We start from the raw sequence: 17,761 nt of genomic DNA on the forward strand, positions 1-17,761 counted from the left end.
CCACTTGGATGAAGCTGGACCGTACATCTGCAAGACTTATACTCAGGAATTACTAACATCAATGAAAGATATTGCGCCTATCGCGACGCGCGAGTCAAATACATGAGCCAGCCGATGGTGGGTTTTGGTGAAGGAACGATGTGAGTTATACAGCATACAAGGCAGAACAAGCCAATAGAAGAGCCAGAGACTGGCCAGTCAGAAAGCTGAGCATCACGCTTGCACGCATGAATACCTAATATACAACACCTCTTTACCTAGCCGGAGCCAAATGAACCGCAGTGAGTGACAAATTGGCTGGGCGAGGCAGCACGTCTATACCGCCACTGCACTGGACCCCTATCTCGGCTTACGCATCATTGTCTCAAGAGGTAATGGCGCAAGTGGCGGTGCTGAGCCAATCCAATTCCTCGAATGGCGAGGTCACCAATAGACGCAACACCTGAACCTGGGCGCCCCACACTGGTGGATAACTGCTACAGATTGCCGCGTGTGGGATCGAGGCTGATATTTTGGATGCTATTTACGGCAGCGTCTGAATGGGTTTGAGATGTGGTCAGTGCTAACCCGATCTTTGCCTCGCTGAGATTTCATTGGCGGGCTCGCCATTCAAAAGCCACTTAGCACTGCTGCTGGGACTTGAATTCCGCAGTAGTGCAAGAAGCATGGCCTGAAACATCATGTAGTTGGTGGCATCAGGGGCTCGGGGTGTGACGAGGCTCATAATCGTGCTCTAGCATAGAACTTGTCAAAATGGCCGCTTTTGGTCTTCAGACGTATATCCTAGCGTGCGGCAAGGGAAGGAGGATCGCGCCAACTTGTGCTTGGCATCATTCAATGGCGAAATGAAGCTCTTTATTGGAACTCACCTATAAGAAGGGCTGAGTCCTGCCTGAATCCAATATCTCTAATTGAGTTCTCTGCTGTGCATCTGTCCATATCCCCTTGACTCTTCTATCATTTTCTTATCCTCTCTTTCTTGCCCTCCTCTGCATCCTACATCATGAAACCATCAAAAATCGTGAGCAGCGTGGGAATATCCGGCTTAGGCCATGCTCTGGCACAGTCGACTTTCATCCCTTCACCGTCAGGGCTTGAGCACGTTTTATCGCAACGATGGCCGGGCGCGTCCATTGACTACAAGCAGGTACAGCATTTCTTCTAAAGGCCCAGAGCAGCAAGCTTTGGCCGGTGCCCTTGTTCAGACCCTCCTACTTACACAACAGGACTACAAAGACGTCAATCTGCGAGGTCACCCCAGGTGTCAAGGCATGGAGCGGCTACGTCTCGCTTCCAGCATCAGTTCAGAATCAAGTTGAGCATACGCATGCCTCTTTCGACGTCAACTTGTTCTTCTGGTACTTTGGTAGGGAAAACTCTGCCTTTCCTTGTTGTTAAAAGCAAACTCATTAACTCTCTGAATAGAGTCACGCCATGATGCGGCAAATGCGCCAACAGCAATATACCTTGGTGGTGGTCCGGGGTACACGTCCCTGGATTCCATGTCTGGGTTTCCATGCAACATAAACAACGATTCCAACAGCACGACCCTAAATACGTTCTCCTGGAATAATAATGTGAACATGCTATACATTGATCAGCCAGTAGGAACCAGCTTTTCGTACGCGACCATCCAAGACGGATTTTTGAACGTTGCGAATCCTGGCCCGCCGGTTTTTACACCGCTTCAGAACAGTTCACAATTGAAGACGAACGCGACTTTTATGGCTGCGACATTGGATCCTCGGCCACTGGAAACCACACAAAACACAACCGCGCAGGCTGCCCGGACCATCTGGCGATTTGCCCAGATTTGGTTCCAGGAGTAGGACATTTCTTGACACAATAACCATCATCAGTCAACGCCAGGCTAACTATTACCTTGCAGGTTTCCAAAATACAATACTACGAACAAAGAGATTTCAATCTGGGGCACATCTGTATGTTGTATTACAATTCACATTCATTGCTGATGGCGCAAACTAATATGCACGCTACATAGTACGGAGGATTTTGGAGCACCGCATTCATGTCACATTTCATTACACAAAACAAGCTCATTGCAGCCAATCAGCACAAGAACGAGAACGCGACAGTTCTTCCAACGGGTATCCTAGGCATTGCCAACGGCTGTATTGATACGCGTGCTGAAGCTTTTGGCTATCCTCATCTGGCGTATAACAACACATACGGAATCCAGGTCTATAACGAGAGTGTGTATAACGAGGTGATGCAGCAGGTAGTTGCCCCCAAGACCGGATGTTACGATGCGGTAGACGCATGCAGAACGTTGGCAAATGAAGGCGACCCTTATGGTTATGGCAATAACGAAACGGTCAACCAGGCTTGTCTATTGGCCACGGAGGCTTGTTTCGAAAAGGTGGTCGCACCTTACATGGAGGTATCCAATGTGAGTAAGGGATGACCCGCAGACCGGCGATGACTGCTCACATCTCGCAAATAGATATCTTCATTCGACATCACTTACCTCAACATTGCATCGGATGCGGCAGATTACTTCAATGGGTTCTTCAACCAACGTTGGGTGCAGGAAGACTTGGCTGTCCGTGTCAACTTCACAGGCAATGACTATTCATATCAGACGGCGCTCCTTGCCCAGACCGGTAATGCCATGGTACAGGACATATCTCTCCTTGAACATGTCTTGAATAATGGGGTTGGTGTGGCATTGGTGTTTGGCGATCGCGACTACAAGTGCAACTGTAAGCCATAACCCAGAAGAAGCGCCAGCTCTCTACGGATCTTGGACTGAATGACGTATAGGGATTGGTGCCGAGAACATCTCTCTTAGTATGGATTATTCCGCGGCCGCATCTTTCCGCCAAGCCGGCTACACTGACATACAGACCAATTCCTCATACAAAGGCGGACTTGTGCGGCAACACGGCAATGTATCTTTCTCTCGTGTTTTTGACGCCGGACACGCTGTTGCTGCGTACCAACCACAGACGGTCTATGAGATATTCGAGAGAAGCATGTTTCGAAAGGATATTGCAACTGGAGCGCAGGATGTGAACGACTGCTTCAGTACAAAAGGGCCACTCAGCAGCTGGGCGATTAAAAACTCCGTACCTTTGGACTCACCTGAGAATGTGTGTTACACATACGTTGCGGCAGACACGTGCACAGATGAGCAGCTGGGCGCTCTTGCTAACGGGACAGCTGTTATTGTTGATTTTGTGGTAACAACACCTGCGGGGAAAAGACTTAGGAACAGCTCGGGCGAACAGGGAGCAAACACAACGGTAGCTGGTTGTCCCAGCTGAAGTAATATTGTCAGCTGTTCTGGAGCTTCGCAATAGCTAGTGTTTTTGTGTATAACACCACTTAGTATTTACAATAAGCTATATAATACATATATTTACTTGTCTACTTCTCTCTTTAGTAGCTAAAAGGCAAAGAAAATACTGTAAAATGAAGAGGATATCTTATAATAAATAAGCCAATTTATCATGAATAGCTATAGAAAATATCCCTAGTAAAACGCCAGTAAATAAGACAAAGGCGACATACATCAGCCTTATGAGTACACCAGTAATGCTTATCATCCTTCTAGATACAATACCAACTGTTAATTGATATAACACAATTTCATCATCTCAAAGTCATTTGTAATCAATCATTACTGCCTTCCAGAGCATCTTCCTTTAAGACAATATATGGCAGTCGCATTTTGTTTTTAATTTAATCCGATTTGTATGGGCTAAGGGCGTGGTGGTAAACATCGCCGTTATCTCGCCTGTTGATTTCAAGTGAATGGGAGTCGGAGTCGAATAGCGTGCCAGATACGCGATCGCTGTCTTTGCTAACCGACGTCTTCCTTGGCGAGATAGACGCCGCATCGCTCGTATAATCCGTGCTTCCTTCTGTCTCCCTGGTGAATTCTGAGTGGGGACCCGAGGATATCTCTTCATGCTCTGCTGCTTCTGTTGCCTTGAGATCGACTTCTTCGAATTCAGGTTGGATGGGCCGAGGAAGATTTCTCGGTGGCAGCGGGGGCGGGACGCGCTTGATGGGAACCACGGCCTCGACTGGGGGAGCGCTGATCGATTGCGATCGCAAATTCGAGGGAGACATGATTGCAGCCTCTGACTTTTCATCATCTTCACTGAAGAATGTGAGGCTGTCATCTCTGCCCCAGTCGCGGTGGATGCTGTTCTTGCGGCCTTTGGCACTCCAGGGGCTATTGTAGAACTCCCCGGGCTCGTCGTAAAGACTCCGATTCTGAAAGGTGTTAAAAACTGGGCTCGTGATTGGAGTTATAACTTCATCGGTTTGTGTACCGGCATCTGATGATTCATAATGCGGATCGCCGCTGCTCCATCGGAGCCTTGAGTTTGGAGTTGATGCGTGGCTGTCGCGGCTGCTTCTTGTTTCTGCAGTCTCCATGCTGTGTCTATTGCTATTGTGAAACTTGCTGTAAGTCGGGCTTGACGGGCTTGGGTGGTATTCAAACTGGCTGCTAGACGGTCTTGAACGAGTGCCGGCCTCGACAATATCCAGTCCCTCCCGTTGCAGGGCCAGAAAGCCATATGGATCCGGGTCATCAGGCTCTGGGATGCCGAACGACTTGTCACTGGGCGCCTCGACATTTACATCGCCCGGTGCTGGCTGTCCCTCAAGCTCCTCCATGAGCTCTTCATCAACATCCGAGCGACCTTCGGCAGCTTTCAATGTCTCCATCAGCATTTTAAGCTCGTATGGTGGATGCCGGACTTTGCCAGCTAATATGTCGGTAACACCAATCGTCTGTCCGTAAAAGCGCGCATTTTCGTCAGTACGCTCAATGATGATCGAACCATCGACTTGGACACCGGCGTAGAAACCACGCGACTTGAGATAGGTAAAATTGGGTCTGTTGGCCTCTTTCCATTTTCCGTCGTTCTCGAGAACTCCGCCCATGCCAACGGGTCCGGCGACTGCTGTAATCTCACCACCCACTGTGGCTCGGACTTTGGTGAAGGCATCCAGGGCCTTGCGATTGTTGATGACCAGGACGCAGTCGTAAATGTCCACTCCAACAAGAAATCCCAAACCGGCCGTGTGGAGCAGAATGCCGGATGGAGGAGACCACGATCCGTCCTCTTGCTTGGCGACCACCACGCCGGAACCGCCGGCTCCGGACACCCACAGTCCAGTACGCATGACGGTGAATATAGCGAGACCGACACAATTCTCGATTACTTTTTGAGGAATTTTCTTGATAACTCGCTGCTTCCTCTTCGGTCCGGCAGCGTCGACTTGAGGTTCTTCATCTGCGTAGAAGCCATCCTCTGTTTGACAACACGTTGTTAGCCATGTCCAAAACGATTGAATCAGATATGAAGCTATGATCTGTAATTATAGAGCAACAAAAATCTTGCTTATAAACACGAAACGAGAAAACAGAAATGGAAAGGAATAAGCGGCATATTCGCATAGCTCATTGTGATGGGCGATTTGTGCTTGTCCGAAGTTCAACGAAAAAAAAAAAAGGATGCGGGAAAACCATTAAAAGAAAAGAGAATACGCACTGCAGAATGATCTCAGGATTCTCGCAGCCTTGTCGCTTTCTTTGTCTAATGTCGTTGGCCAAAACGCTTCGCTGCCAATGCGATTCGAGAGTCGATTTACGGGTGCTCCGAGCTTATCCGCCCAGCCCCAGACCTTGTCAAAGCCCTTTTTGCTTGTGGTCTTGGTCGTGTCCCAAGATGGCAGTTTCGACGTCACTTTCTGCATCTTTGTCGCTTAGAGATTAGGAACCGGGGAAACAAAATCAAGTCAGAATCGATGTCGATCCAGAGCCGAAGGAGCAGCTGGCGAGAGTTTACGGAGTAGACAACTTCATGCTCATTTACAACCAAAGCCATCGCCAAGTGGCGCAGGCGATGTGTCCCGCACTTTATATCATCTAATGGCTCGCACTGCCTACCGACTGACTTCCGCTCTTCCCGATCGCCGCCACAGCCTATTGCTGCTGGCGGGTGACGCATTCGACGGATCAATACGGATCGGTCGGTCGACGCCCAAAGCAAGGCATGCTTAGATTCTTCGAGAATTTGTAGGGTTCTGCGCCTCGTAAACAACGCAACACTACAGCAGCTTAGACAACAGCTCTGTAATCACCGATCAGCGCCCTGTCTTGGAGCATTTTACGGAGTACTCCGTAATACTACAGTGCTAGTAGAGTAGGCAATAATGGTTCCATGACCTGTTCTCTGTCCCCTCTTTTTAACCTAACGGTGTTAAAAAAAAAAAAGACCGGTGCCTCTTGTGATGACGTAGCCAGCCTAGCTTTGTAGCAATGTGAAAGTGCAAATTGAGTTCTCTATACCAAAAGATTTTGCATTCATACAAAACAAAAAATAACTGTAGTCTAGACAATCACTCAAGACATAGATTTTAGCAGTATTTGACCTCTTATAAAATGCAGCCATAGCATGTCTATGAGTGCATGTATGTACTTACAATGTAGCGCTATCATTGTCTCGGTATGGTGACTCAGCTTCAATTATGGTCGTAAATTATAATCAGTGTCATTACGACGAATGGCAACAGATTTTAGGTACTGCTTTGATACAGATGTAGTAAATGGAAGCTTATCCCTAGTTTGCAGCATCATGGCTTTGTATTGAACAAGCTTGGAAGATAGTTGAGCTGGTTGAGAGAAGAGCTGTGAACTAACTAGGTATGTACATGAAATCGAATGGTAGCTGCTCTTGAGCTTCACTGAATTCGTTGTAAACAGAAAAGCTCGTCACCTTATTCTTATTCTTATTCTTTTCTATGTGTATCTTGAGAAACACCATTTAGCTAAGTGGATTTTCGTCGAATTGATGTTTAAGTTAATTACGGCAGCCCAAGTTACCCTAGAGTTACGAAATGAGCTTACGAAGCGCTCAATTTGTCACAATGTTGTGCGCGGCGAGCGAGCTTTGGCTTGGCCCAAGACTACACTCTAATTTGCTCCACTAGCGATGCGGTTATGCGCGTGGTTACGCCCAATGTAAATATTTCAAGAGATATTAACTCGACAGGGTCGTGACTACAATAGATACCAGGGATGATGTCGAAGAGCAATTTTAGATTCGGCGGCTAGTTGGCCTAGAAAGACGTGTTTCTAGGTATTAACGGATAAGGGAGAGCGAATACGGAGATCAATCAAGCCTTTCGAGCGACCGGATTTGGGGCCGCGTTCTTCGTATTACGTGTGCGTATCTCTGTGTCGAGCAGTGCCTCTTAGTACCACCAGCTAGTTGGTGAGTTGAAGACATGTCTGGAGCTGCAGTCATTAGTTATAGAAGCTAATAACCAGGAACTTCTTTCTCAATAGGCGCGTGATGATGACAATACCTTACGCCCAAGATCTCTGACGGAAGATCGCCTTTTCCGTAGTGCCTGGAGGTCGACGTTTGGCTCCGTGCATAGCTGAGCTGAAGAACTCGTATCGCGGAAAACTCCGTTTGACATATTACTAAGCTAAATGCGTCGCCCGTCGCCGACGGATGCTTACATGTCCATTTTCCGGGAGCTTTTCTAGCAGGCAGTAGCTGAATCTGGCTGCTCTCCTTCGGTATTCGGTATCCTGCGTCTTCCAAAATTTATTTACCAAATTGACGTCGCCTCTTGAGAGAAGGAGGATGCTATGCGTGGCTTCATGAAAGGCTATATCAGCTTCTATCCTAATTGAGACCCGACAACACAGACTTGGAGGAAGCATACATGTACCTAGGTACCAAGAGATCAAGCCGTGGGGATTTACAATTGCGCGACACTCCCCGAAAGCCAGCGAAACAACGCCGCTAACCAACACCTACCTCTAGGCTTGATTAACACCACCAGGAAGCGCAAAGAGCTTACATGTACTGAGTATACTGAGGCGAGGTTGAATTCTAGATTCCTTCTCCTGGTCGCAGTTGGACATTGCAGGGTCTTGTTCATGCAGGCTGTGCCTGGATTGTCGCCAAGACGTTACTGTCGCCAAGACGTTACTGTCGCCAAGACGTTGCTGCCGGAACAGCGGCACCCGTTTCCTCAAATATGCCGACGTGCTAGTCGCAGTAATCCGAGTGACGATCTTTACAAGGACTCACATCTCGACCGATCTGATGTGCCGTCGGGTCCAAGCGCTTGCAATAAGCAAAGTCCGGATCTCTGCAGCGTCTTCTGCAAATGCTTGAACAGGCAGTCCATCCTTCGAGTCTTAAAAGGGAAGCTACATATAAACATTACTTCCTCTGTATTTGGCAGGTGAGTGTGCGAAGATGATGCCATGCTTTGACTAAGGAGAACACGGAAAGAAGAATTGAGTGCGTCGCTCATCGCTCAAGTAGGTGGTCACTAGCAGTAGTAGGTAATACCCTGCCTAGCAAGTTGTCTCATCAGCAACTCTTCCAGGGTTTGGATCAGCTTCAATACTTGCTAAACTCAACTCAACTCTTTTAAAGCCCTGTAAACACTATTCCCTGTGATTACTATTCTTCTAGGAAGAAAAGAATATGAAGAGTTTAGCTGTAAAAGGTTAAACGAGCAGGCAACCGACATTCCAAGTTTCTTATGCGCACATTCCAAACTCTGCGCATATGAGACCAGCTAATTCTACCGTGTATCTTTATAGTTCAAGTGCATTCCAAGACAGAAAAGGCTGACGTTTCGCAGTCGTACAGAGTAGACGCGACGAAAGGCGGGTAACAATACTTCATGGTCAACTTTCGCCCATGTCACATAGGCTAAATCCTATGCATTAAGCATAAATAGTACCTATTTCAGACTTCGTTAAATGTCCCATGCTCCATCCTAGTTACTTGAACTCATGCGATAATAACTCTTCCTGCAGGGCTATACGAGAGCGTCGTAGCTAGAAAAGAATAAAGCAGGGTTATGAATAGTATTACTAGCACTACAACGTTACGGCACAGGAAAGCTGGATACCCGTTGTTGCATCCTTATAACTATTTGTCTCCTGCATGGCGTTGCACTCGCTCAATCGGATAATATGGCGATCGTAGTTTCAACTCAAACATGCACGTTCTCAAAGAGTGAATTACTGAGTTTGCATGCAAGTATTTCCTGACTTATACTAAAGACCTTGAGTGATGGCACTCGTCAGCTGATTTAAGCGCTTTGACTACTCAGTGTTCTTTGCGACACCATGTCGATACTCGGAGGAAAAGATGGGAACCTTGAACAACAATTATAACACTGCACTCTGGTCTTTGTGTTTTGTTTGGGAAATTCCAAGTCAGCGAATTGATTCTTTATATTGTATAGGCCAAATGTCAACCCCCCAAAAAATAAAAATTTTTGGCGTTGGCGCATCTCAAGTAAAATAGTAGAGTGATGTAGCAAGCAGATGAATCTCGGGTAGCCTCAATGAGCAAATGCACTGGCATAGTAGGTACTTATCAATCATTCATCTAAAAGGGCCAGTCGATAGGTAATCAAAAAAAAAAAAAAAAAAAAAAAAAACGCCGACAGGTTAGTGGCGAGACTGTCTCGTCTCGTGTTTATTTACGGATGACAAGCAACAGGCCAACGGTTGATGACAGACCAGCAGCAATCCTAGTAGAATGGGGCAGCGAGCTGAGTTTATTCTTAATACAGAAACTGTTTCTGGCCTCACGCATAGATAAGCTATTCATTAAACTCTTCATTCTCACGTGTTCTGAAAAGTGGAAATAACCCATCGACATCCTAATGATCCCATGATAGAGCCGAGAAGACGGAATCACCATGAGATTATTCTTAGATAAAATTATCATTGGTTGACCAAAGATTCATTTGCAGGGCGAACAGTAAAGTATAAATTAGAGCGTGACACATCCGAGAATAGACTACTCGTAAAGTATGACGGAGCAGTGAGATCTCAAATCTCTCTCCAGCGTTTCATTTGCTAGTTAGCACATACACTAGACACTAGCATACGGGAATACTATATATGGAAACGACAGATGTCTAGTGCCGGAAAATTAGATGGCATAGAAAGCTCCAGAAACTCACAAAAACACAATTGCTCCCCTAAAGCTACAGAACAATTTCTTTGATGTGAAATTTTTCCTCTTGGCTGTTGGCCAGCACAACTCATGGATTGCAAACTCTTGGCATCGTCTTCCACCTTTCATGGCCGAGGTACTATTACAGCGCTGCCCTGGCTGATTTTAGCTCCGGAAGCTAGAACGAGGGGTGCAGGAGAAACTCCACTGCTTTAACCCCTTTATATGATTCTCCCGCTCGTGCTCGTGCTCCTTTATCTCGGAGCCGTATTTTCTTAGTTTCTCGAGAGGCGGAAACAATACTATTCTCTATTTCGTGTATTGTGGCATTGATGTGACGATGAAAGCTCTATCGTCCACCTTGGCTACCGTCCCTACTTTTCCAAATGCCACTAGTAGTACCATGATAGGGATGCGACACTACTGCGGCTGTGTTCCCACCACTTGTAACCATATAATGGATGATTCCCAATCGCTCTTTTTTCTCGCTAAAATCACGATAGTTGCCCGTGGAGCAGCTTCTGTTTGCCCGATATAAAGTACTAGCCCCAGCATTAGCAAGAAATCTCACTGCAATAGCTTGCCGGATACCCGAAATGTGGTGCTGGTTTTCTCACGTCCGTATTACTGATTGCGCTCCATATGTTTCGAAGTTTCATTCACACCACTCAAAGGTTTTCCGGATCCAGATGGCGGCAAGTCTGTTTTACTCTGGTCCCTAGCTGAAATTGGAAGGCGGATGGCTTTCTCGGCCCGATGCTACTCTGTGGTTGACTTTCTTAGGCATCTGCCAATGGCTCGTGGAGCGTCAGCAGGCCCTGGGCGGGCAAGCCGCTGCCGATAGCGTGGGCGTGGATATGTAGGGCTCCTCGGTCTGCATAACCTAGAGAACTTACCTAAATGGGTAGGAGGAGTAAGTATTGCTCAGCGTTCAGCGGTGTCCGACTAAGGCCACAAGCGGCTTTGTCACTGTCCTGCAATTTAACCTATTGTGATGTCTGGAGTAAAGAGTATATATAGGCCGATCTGTGCCTAGAATGATCAGGACATTGTCCAGACTTGGCGTTCGGGTCAACCTAAACGTTTAGAAGGGTGCTGATCATTTTCGACGATGAAGGCCTTTTCCTTTTTGGGCGCTTTGGCAGCCCTGCCTGCCCTCTCGTGGGCTCTGCCAACTGAGGGTGTCTCTAACAAGCTTGAGAGCAGGGCCTCGTCGTGGTTTTTGCCCAACATCGACCACACGACGGGAGCTGTAAGAGGCTATGCTCCCGACCTCTTCAACGGCGGGACCCAGAACTTCACCTACCCTGTCTACATGAGTGTGGCCTCTGGAGACTCGGCAGGTTTTGTAAATGCCTTGACATCTCAAGGACCCAGCGGCGGCCAGAGAGACAACTGCTACTTGGCCGCGGAGCCGCGTGTCATCTACCTGCCTCCGGGTTAGTTTAAAAGTGGCACTCTATTGTTGAAACTCATCCTAAACTCTTGCCATAGGAACCTATACACTTTCAAGCACTGCATTCTTTTTCACAGACACAGTCATCATCGGTGATGCCGCCAACCCTCCTACCATTAAGGCGGCTGCTGGCTTCAATGGCGACTATCTTATTGTTGCCGGCCAAGCTGATGGCAGTGCCCGTCCTTGCGGCGGCTTCTTTGGCGAAACCCATTTCTCCATCATGAGTAAGTCTAAGCTGCAAGCTTATGGAAAGTGATAGTTGTGTATATACGGTGCTAACAAGTTTCTTCCAGTCAAGAATGTCATCTTGGACACCACAGCTAACTCGGGCAACTCTGGGTTTACTGCCATGAGCTGGGCCCTTGCCCAGAACTGTGCTCTGGTACATCAGACTGCTATGCTTGCTCTATTGGGAATTGATCTTCTAACACGCATTATAGGTCAATGTCAAGATCAACATGCCCTCAGGGGTTCATACTGGTACGCACATTCTCTGATAAAAATACCTAAAGCTCTGGCTAACATAAACCTTGTTTAAAGGTCTCTCTGTCGGATCTGGATCCACCATCTCCGTCTCAGATGTCTCGTTCAGCTTCGGTAACATTGGATTGCACTGGGCTGGTTAGTATTCCGCATCCAACAGTTGGGCGAAATCTTGTGCTAACTCGGTTCCTCCAGGCTCTCAGCAGGGTCAGATCAAGGGCATGACATTCACCGACTGCACCAACGGTATCGTCATCGATGGCGGTAATACCATCACCATCTTTGCCCCGACTTGTAACACCGTCGGCCGTTGTATCACTTACAACTCCGGAGAGCCTTGGGTCGCTGTCATTGACGGTACCAGCATCAACTCTGGTGACTTCTTCACCAGCGCTGTAGGATTCCCCAACTTTATGCTCGAAAACATTTCCAAAGACACAACCAACTCCAACATGGTTACCGTCAACGGTGCTGTCAAGGTTGGCGGCTCTACCAGCCTCGGAACCTATGTCTACGGAAACACCTACGGAGCAAACCCGACCTATCAGACCAGCCCGACTTCACAGGCGGTGAACAGGCCTGCAGCGCTTGCTCCCGGCGGCAAATACCCTGTTATCAACGCCCCGCAATACGCCAGCTCAACCATTTCAGATGTCATCAACCTGAAGGATTCGACCCAGAACGGTGGACACACTCTTCAGGGAGATGGCTTCACTGACGACACTGCCGCTCTCCAGGGAGCTATCAACACCGCTGCCAGCGCAGGCAAAATTGCTTACCTGCCATTCGGTATCTACATTGTGACCTCAACCATCACTCTGCCTCCTGGAACTGAGCTGTACGGCGAGGGTTGGTCCACCATCTCTGGATCCGGCAGCGCTTTCTCCAACGAGCAAAACCCAACTCCTGTTGTCCAGATTGGAAGCACTCCTGGCCAAAAGGGTGTCGCCCACGTCCAGGATATCCGTTTCACAGTCAACCAGGCTCTGCCCGGCGCTATTCTTCTCCGCATCAACATGGCCGGTAACAACCCCGGTGATGTCGGTGTCTTCAACTCTCTCAACACCATTGGTGGCACCCGTGATACATCTCTCAGCTGCAGCAGTGAAGCAAACTGCCGTGCCGCTTACCTTGGTATTCACCTGGCTGCTGGGTCTTCAGCTTACATTGACAACTTCTGGTCTTGGGTTGCTGACCACGCCTCTGATGGAAGCGGCAAGGGCACTCGAACTGCCGTCAAGGGTGGCGTCCTCGTTGAGGCTACGGCCGGTACCTGGTTGACGGGTCTTGGATCCGAGCACAACTGGCTCTTCCAGCTTGGTTACCACAACGCCGCCAATGTTTTCCTCACCCTCTTCCAGAGTGAGACCAACTACAACCAGGGTAACAACGCCGTTGTTCTTCCTGGACAGCCCTTCACTGCTACTGCTTCTGATCCGAACTTCTCTTGGTGCGGCGGTAGCGACTCTACTTGCCGCATGGGCCTTGCTCAGTGGTTTACTGGCAGCAACAGCAACATCTTCCACTATGGAGCTGGAAGCTGGAACTTCCAAAGCTTGACGGGAGTTTCCCAGGGACTTATGAACTACATTCAAACCTCCATCTCCGGTGCCCACCTCTATGGTTTCACCAGTGGACCTCAGACCGGAGAGACAATGAGACTGCCTGACGGCAAGGAATTTGGCAATGGTTCAAATGACGGCTTCGGTGGATCTTGGGGGACTTTGATTGCTGGTATCAACAGCCAAACTTAGAAGCTTTCTCAGGATAGCGGGTGGAAATTGTACATAACTCTACCTGTATAACGTATTTAGAGAAAATTGAAAGCCAATCAAAATCAAGTCGAGCAATAATTGTCTCTGGTCATGCACGAGAGACGCTAGTACCTCAATTGTCAGATTGTCTGAAGAATCATGAAGCCATATATGCATATCGTTTATTAAAATAAGGATATAGCATATCATACTGCCGCAAATAGTTCGCTGCTTGCAACCTGAACTCGCTTAATGTTGGATTGAGAAGTGACCGTGTACTGCGAGTGACCTCGATCTAGTAAGTGTTACCCCCAGGTACAGAAGGGTGGTGCCAATCTTGCTCAAACCGGGGCCAGCCTCCATATTCTAGCTCACTGACAATAGAGAGGTTGTAAATGACCATGTCATAGTACCCATCTCGAGGTACTTTACCACCACAGACATTCCCGCCTACTGCCACGTTCAATAGTATGTTCATGTCTCGAAGTGGTCGGGTCCCGCTTGGAACTTGGCACTTCATCACAGGCCTTCCATCAATGTACCAGATCATTCTCCCCTGGCCAGGCACGCCGTTGGGCTGTTCCCAAGCAAAGTCATACCGCACGGGACGAGAGTGCATGTCAGGAATACGTGTACCTAAAACTCGGTGCTTCTGTGGTTCGTGATGATGTCCCCAGTGAAGACAGGAGCGATTTTCGTGATCTCCGTTCCACGTTTCCGCAATGTCAATCTCGCCATCAGTGGGCCAAGAGAAAGGTTCCCGAGGCAGAAGCCAGAATGCGGGCCAGATACCCTCGGCGCAAGGGGAGAGTATCGTGGCGCTTAAAACACCCTTGTCGCGAGCCAGAGTCTGTCTGCTGACCAGACGAGCTGAGGTATATCGCTGCTCTGGTGAAGGGGCAGAGTTGTTTGCAAGAGCTCGGACGACAAGCAAGCCTTCAGGCGTGCTGCACAATACACAATTAGAACACTCTTGCTACGCTTTTCTCCGTTGAATCACCGCCGGCGGCCCCGACCTACTGGAATGCATTTTGGGGTTCTGCAGTATAATGCTGCAGCTCCTGATTCCCCCACCCATCTGGTCCATTGCCTAGCTTTGCGTCCCACTCAAGATTGATCGGAACATTGGGATAGAATTGAGGTTTCCAATGTACAGCTGGAGGCCGGGGTGGTATAGCTGGCGGGTGAGGCGGCACAGGCGGTGGCTGGGCCGCGGCTCCTGGTTCAGCGACTCGATGGTTCAATTCCTGTTTGAAACGATGGAGGTGATCTTTCCACGGCATCTTGAATTAGTTTGATGCGAGCACGAAATGGTAGTACTAGATCGATAGAGCCCGTTCTGCGCGCTTTAAGCGTGAAGGGATTATCCGGGCAGCTAAATGTGTAGCTCACCCAGTGACGTATGGCAAAAGCTGGTCTCGTATAACGACACGATATGAGCGTTTGAGCTTGGCATAACGTCACCTGACCGCAGGCTGCATTTACTGGAGACGATTGTAAATGAACGCCACAGCTGGCTTGTTTGCGGCGTAATAATTCATGGAGCAGGTCAGCAGAATTCGGCAGCGTGGCTTGGACACAGGATACATTAGTGTACGAGATGTAATAAAGAAATTTGTGAGTTAAAGAGAAGGAATCTAGGTGGGGATGTTAGTTGAAGAGTACCTAAGAGATTAAGATGAAATATGGGCGCATTGAACTAGTCGTTTTACATTTCACCGAGAACAATGCCAATTCATTGTTGCTTCGGGTTTTGGAGCGACTCTGAGTTTATGGCCAGCCGAGATTCTAGAGTAGTGTACATGCACCAAGAACTCATGCTTCCAACTGCACCTCGGGCAGTTTGTCACGCAAACGAGCACCTCAAATGTTATTGGAACTGCTATGGCGGGGGCTTTAGACTGCGGCAAGCACTTTAAGGCGCATGTGCCAGGCAAAACCCGGAGCGCTGCGGACGCTACGGAGTTGGAGGGTTGCATGCATGTAGTGCCTGAGGAACTGTCGAGGCGAGCGGTATGAGTAAAACATATAATATGAGGGTCAAGTATGTTGATTTTCGAATTTTTGATTGGGACAGCCATCTTGTTTTACTTCAAACAAGTGAGAGAGAATGCCATTGCTTTGCCCATGCCTAGCGGGTGGTTCGTACAGTGCCGCAATGGATGGAGACCGATTTCATAAGGATGCGCATGTCTATTCTGCACTGCAGTTGACCACTGAGAAGAAGAAGAAAGAGACTGGAACAAGGAGGACGAGAAGGGTAATGGCAGCAAGTTAATAATGAGAGCAGCAGAACAAAGTTCATGGAAAGGAAGCCCTTGTACTCTTTCCTAGAAGCAAAGTTTGACACATGTATTGGGCTAGCTGAGGTAGGCCGGCAAGCGGGTATTGCACATGGATTAGTCTGACGCATCCTTCCAACTTTTCCGGCTCGCTTCATTTTTCATTTTTCATTTGCGCCATCAACACCACTCGCCGAGTTATTTGTCGCCGGAAGGCCTGGAAAGGCCGCATCATCAATCACAAGACATTGGAGCTGCGAAGCCCATCAGCTTGGCCCAATGTCTCCTCAGTCCCCGACCGACGCCCGAGATTCGCCCGCCTCGTCCGCGAGCGGCGAAAAGAAGCGCAAAGTCGCCGATGCTTCTGCCGGCAAGAAGCGCGGATACGGCGAAAGCGCAGGGCTCGCAAACGGCTCCAGCAGCCACGTCGTGCGGCGATCAAGTATAAGCAAGCCCGGGCGTGATCAGCGCGACGAGCCCATACTCAAGCACCGCAAGAAGCGGAAGCGCCGCCAGGTCGCCGAGGACCGACCAAAAGACAATGGAGACCAAGTCCAGGCCTCTTCCGAAGCAACATCCTTATCACGACAGGAGAGCCCTGTCGTCGACTTCGACGGCCTCAGCCGGCCGAGCATAGGCACACGCCAGCGATTGGAAGAGAGCGAGAAAGAGAAGGCCGCTCGACTTGAGCGCATGAAAGGAGCCGTCAAAACGCTGCTTGAATGTGTTGGAGAGGATCCGAACCGAGAAGGCCTTTTGGCCACGCCAGAACGATATGCCAAAGCCATGTTGTTCTTCACTCAGGGCTATGAACAAAACGTATTCGACATTGTCAATGGCGCAGTCTTCCAAGAGGGACACAACGAGATGGTTATAGTAAAAAACATCGAAGCCTTTTCCCTCTGTGAGCACCACCTGGTGCCCTTTACAGGCAAGATACACATCGGGTACATTCCGAACAATGCCGTTATCGGTATATCCAAGCTTCCACGAATCGCCGACATGTTCTCTCGTCGGCTGCAGATTCAGGAGCGCCTTACTAAAGAAATAGCCAATGCTATTTTCGACATTTTGCAGCCTCAAGGAGTCGCTGTAGTCATGGAGTCGAGCCACCTATGCATGGTTATGCGCGGGGTCCAGAAGACGAGCAGCACCACCATCACAAGCTGTATGCTGGGCTGCTTTGAACGCAGAGAAAAGACTCGAAACGAGTTTCTCAGCCTGATTAATGTTAACCGCCTCTAAGGCGTAGTTTTTTTTTTTTCGCTTCCAGTCCTATATTCAACATTCTGCCACTGGCTTTAACGGTGAGCTTCCCCCCTCACACGTCTTTAAGGGCAAATGATATTCTTGCATCAGCCTCTTTGCAGTCATATTCTGCATTCTACCATTCCTATTTACTAGCAAATTATTTGATCTGGCTGAAAAGCATGGCATTATAATATAATATATGCCGAATTGAAATCGCTTTAGTAACATACAGATAAACATTGAGTCCACTTTTGCCATGCTCTGTATAATCAATAAAGATATTTCTCATACTGCTACACCGCATCATGAGCCTCTTTTTCTTGGTGTGCTTGGATTCGGACCATGCCTTTGCACTCATGTGGCCTACTCGTTTGAACCATCTTTAAACATCCTTTTCTTGCTCCGACAAAACTTGCAATAGCAATAGCACGTGTACGCTCGGCGAGTCACCATGTTAAGTCATAGGTAGCATTAGCATTAAAAGACCTTAGCTGATGGCATCACTTTGCCTCAACTACACACAGCAATATACACATCGCC

General features: G+C 48.4%; 6 protein-coding genes across 9 annotated transcripts; 4 read left to right on the top strand and 2 right to left on the bottom strand.

Moving 5' to 3' along the window:
• Positions 1-541: 541 nt before the first annotated feature.
• TrAtP1_000031 (uncharacterized protein) lies at positions 542-3,366 on the top strand. 2 transcript variants are annotated; one of them, XM_014092018.2, is made up of 7 exons: positions 542-1,147; positions 1,237-1,366; positions 1,426-1,825; positions 1,889-1,940; positions 2,003-2,410; positions 2,465-2,723; positions 2,785-3,366. In XM_014092018.2, the coding sequence occupies exons 1-7, from the start codon at positions 1,004-1,006 to the stop codon at positions 3,285-3,287; spliced, it is 1,896 nt and encodes a 631-aa protein (XP_013947493.2). In that variant the 5' UTR covers positions 542-1,003; the 3' UTR covers positions 3,288-3,366. The 2 variants fall into 2 exon arrangements, with proteins under 2 accessions (XP_013947493.2, XP_065966485.1); XM_066110413.1 differs by having other exon boundaries at positions 2,465-3,366.
• Positions 3,367-3,428: 62 nt separating this feature from the next.
• On the bottom strand, positions 3,429-5,954 carry TrAtP1_000032 (uncharacterized protein). Its single transcript, XM_014092017.2, has 2 exons — positions 5,535-5,954; positions 3,429-5,294 (listed from the first exon to the last, which is right to left on the bottom strand). The coding sequence occupies exons 1-2, from the start codon at positions 5,737-5,739 to the stop codon at positions 3,706-3,708; spliced, it is 1,794 nt and encodes a 597-aa protein (XP_013947492.2). The 5' UTR covers positions 5,740-5,954; the 3' UTR covers positions 3,429-3,705.
• Positions 5,955-7,399: 1,445 nt separating this feature from the next.
• On the top strand, positions 7,400-8,773 carry TrAtP1_000033 (uncharacterized protein). 3 transcript variants are annotated; one of them, XM_066110415.1, is made up of 4 exons: positions 7,400-7,732; positions 7,824-8,250; positions 8,334-8,349; positions 8,659-8,773. In XM_066110415.1, exons 1-4 carry the CDS (start codon positions 7,723-7,725, stop codon positions 8,689-8,691), a joined length of 486 nt encoding a protein of 161 aa, XP_065966486.1. In that variant the 5' UTR covers positions 7,400-7,722; the 3' UTR covers positions 8,692-8,773. The 3 variants fall into 3 exon arrangements, with proteins under 3 accessions (XP_065966486.1, XP_065966488.1, XP_065966487.1); XM_066110416.1 differs by having other exon boundaries at positions 8,334-8,773; XM_066110414.1 differs by lacking the exon at positions 8,334-8,349.
• Positions 8,774-10,920: 2,147 nt separating this feature from the next.
• TrAtP1_000034 (uncharacterized protein) lies at positions 10,921-15,581 on the top strand. Its single transcript, XM_014092016.2, has 6 exons — positions 10,921-11,431; positions 11,487-11,675; positions 11,745-11,833; positions 11,892-11,931; positions 11,992-12,072; positions 12,130-15,581. Exons 1-6 carry the CDS (start codon positions 11,104-11,106, stop codon positions 13,686-13,688), a joined length of 2,286 nt encoding a protein of 761 aa, XP_013947491.1. The 5' UTR covers positions 10,921-11,103; the 3' UTR covers positions 13,689-15,581.
• TrAtP1_000035 (uncharacterized protein) lies at positions 13,984-14,971 on the bottom strand (the record flags this gene model as incomplete). Its single annotated transcript, XM_014092015.1, has 2 exons — positions 13,984-14,635; positions 14,709-14,971. The coding sequence occupies 2 exons, from the start codon at positions 14,969-14,971 to the stop codon at positions 13,984-13,986; spliced, it is 915 nt and encodes a 304-aa protein (XP_013947490.1).
• A 547-nt stretch (positions 15,582-16,128) lies between the features above and the next one.
• On the top strand, positions 16,129-17,628 carry TrAtP1_000036 (uncharacterized protein). The gene has a single exon (XM_014092014.2). The coding sequence runs from the start codon at positions 16,250-16,252 to the stop codon at positions 17,213-17,215; it is 966 nt and encodes a 321-aa protein (XP_013947489.1). The 5' UTR covers positions 16,129-16,249; the 3' UTR covers positions 17,216-17,628.
• Positions 17,629-17,761: the final 133 nt, after the last annotated feature.

Source organism: Trichoderma atroviride, chromosome 1 (assembly GCF_020647795.1).
Source record: "Trichoderma atroviride chromosome 1, complete sequence".
NCBI classification, from domain to species: Eukaryota; Fungi; Ascomycota; class Sordariomycetes; order Hypocreales; family Hypocreaceae; genus Trichoderma; species Trichoderma atroviride.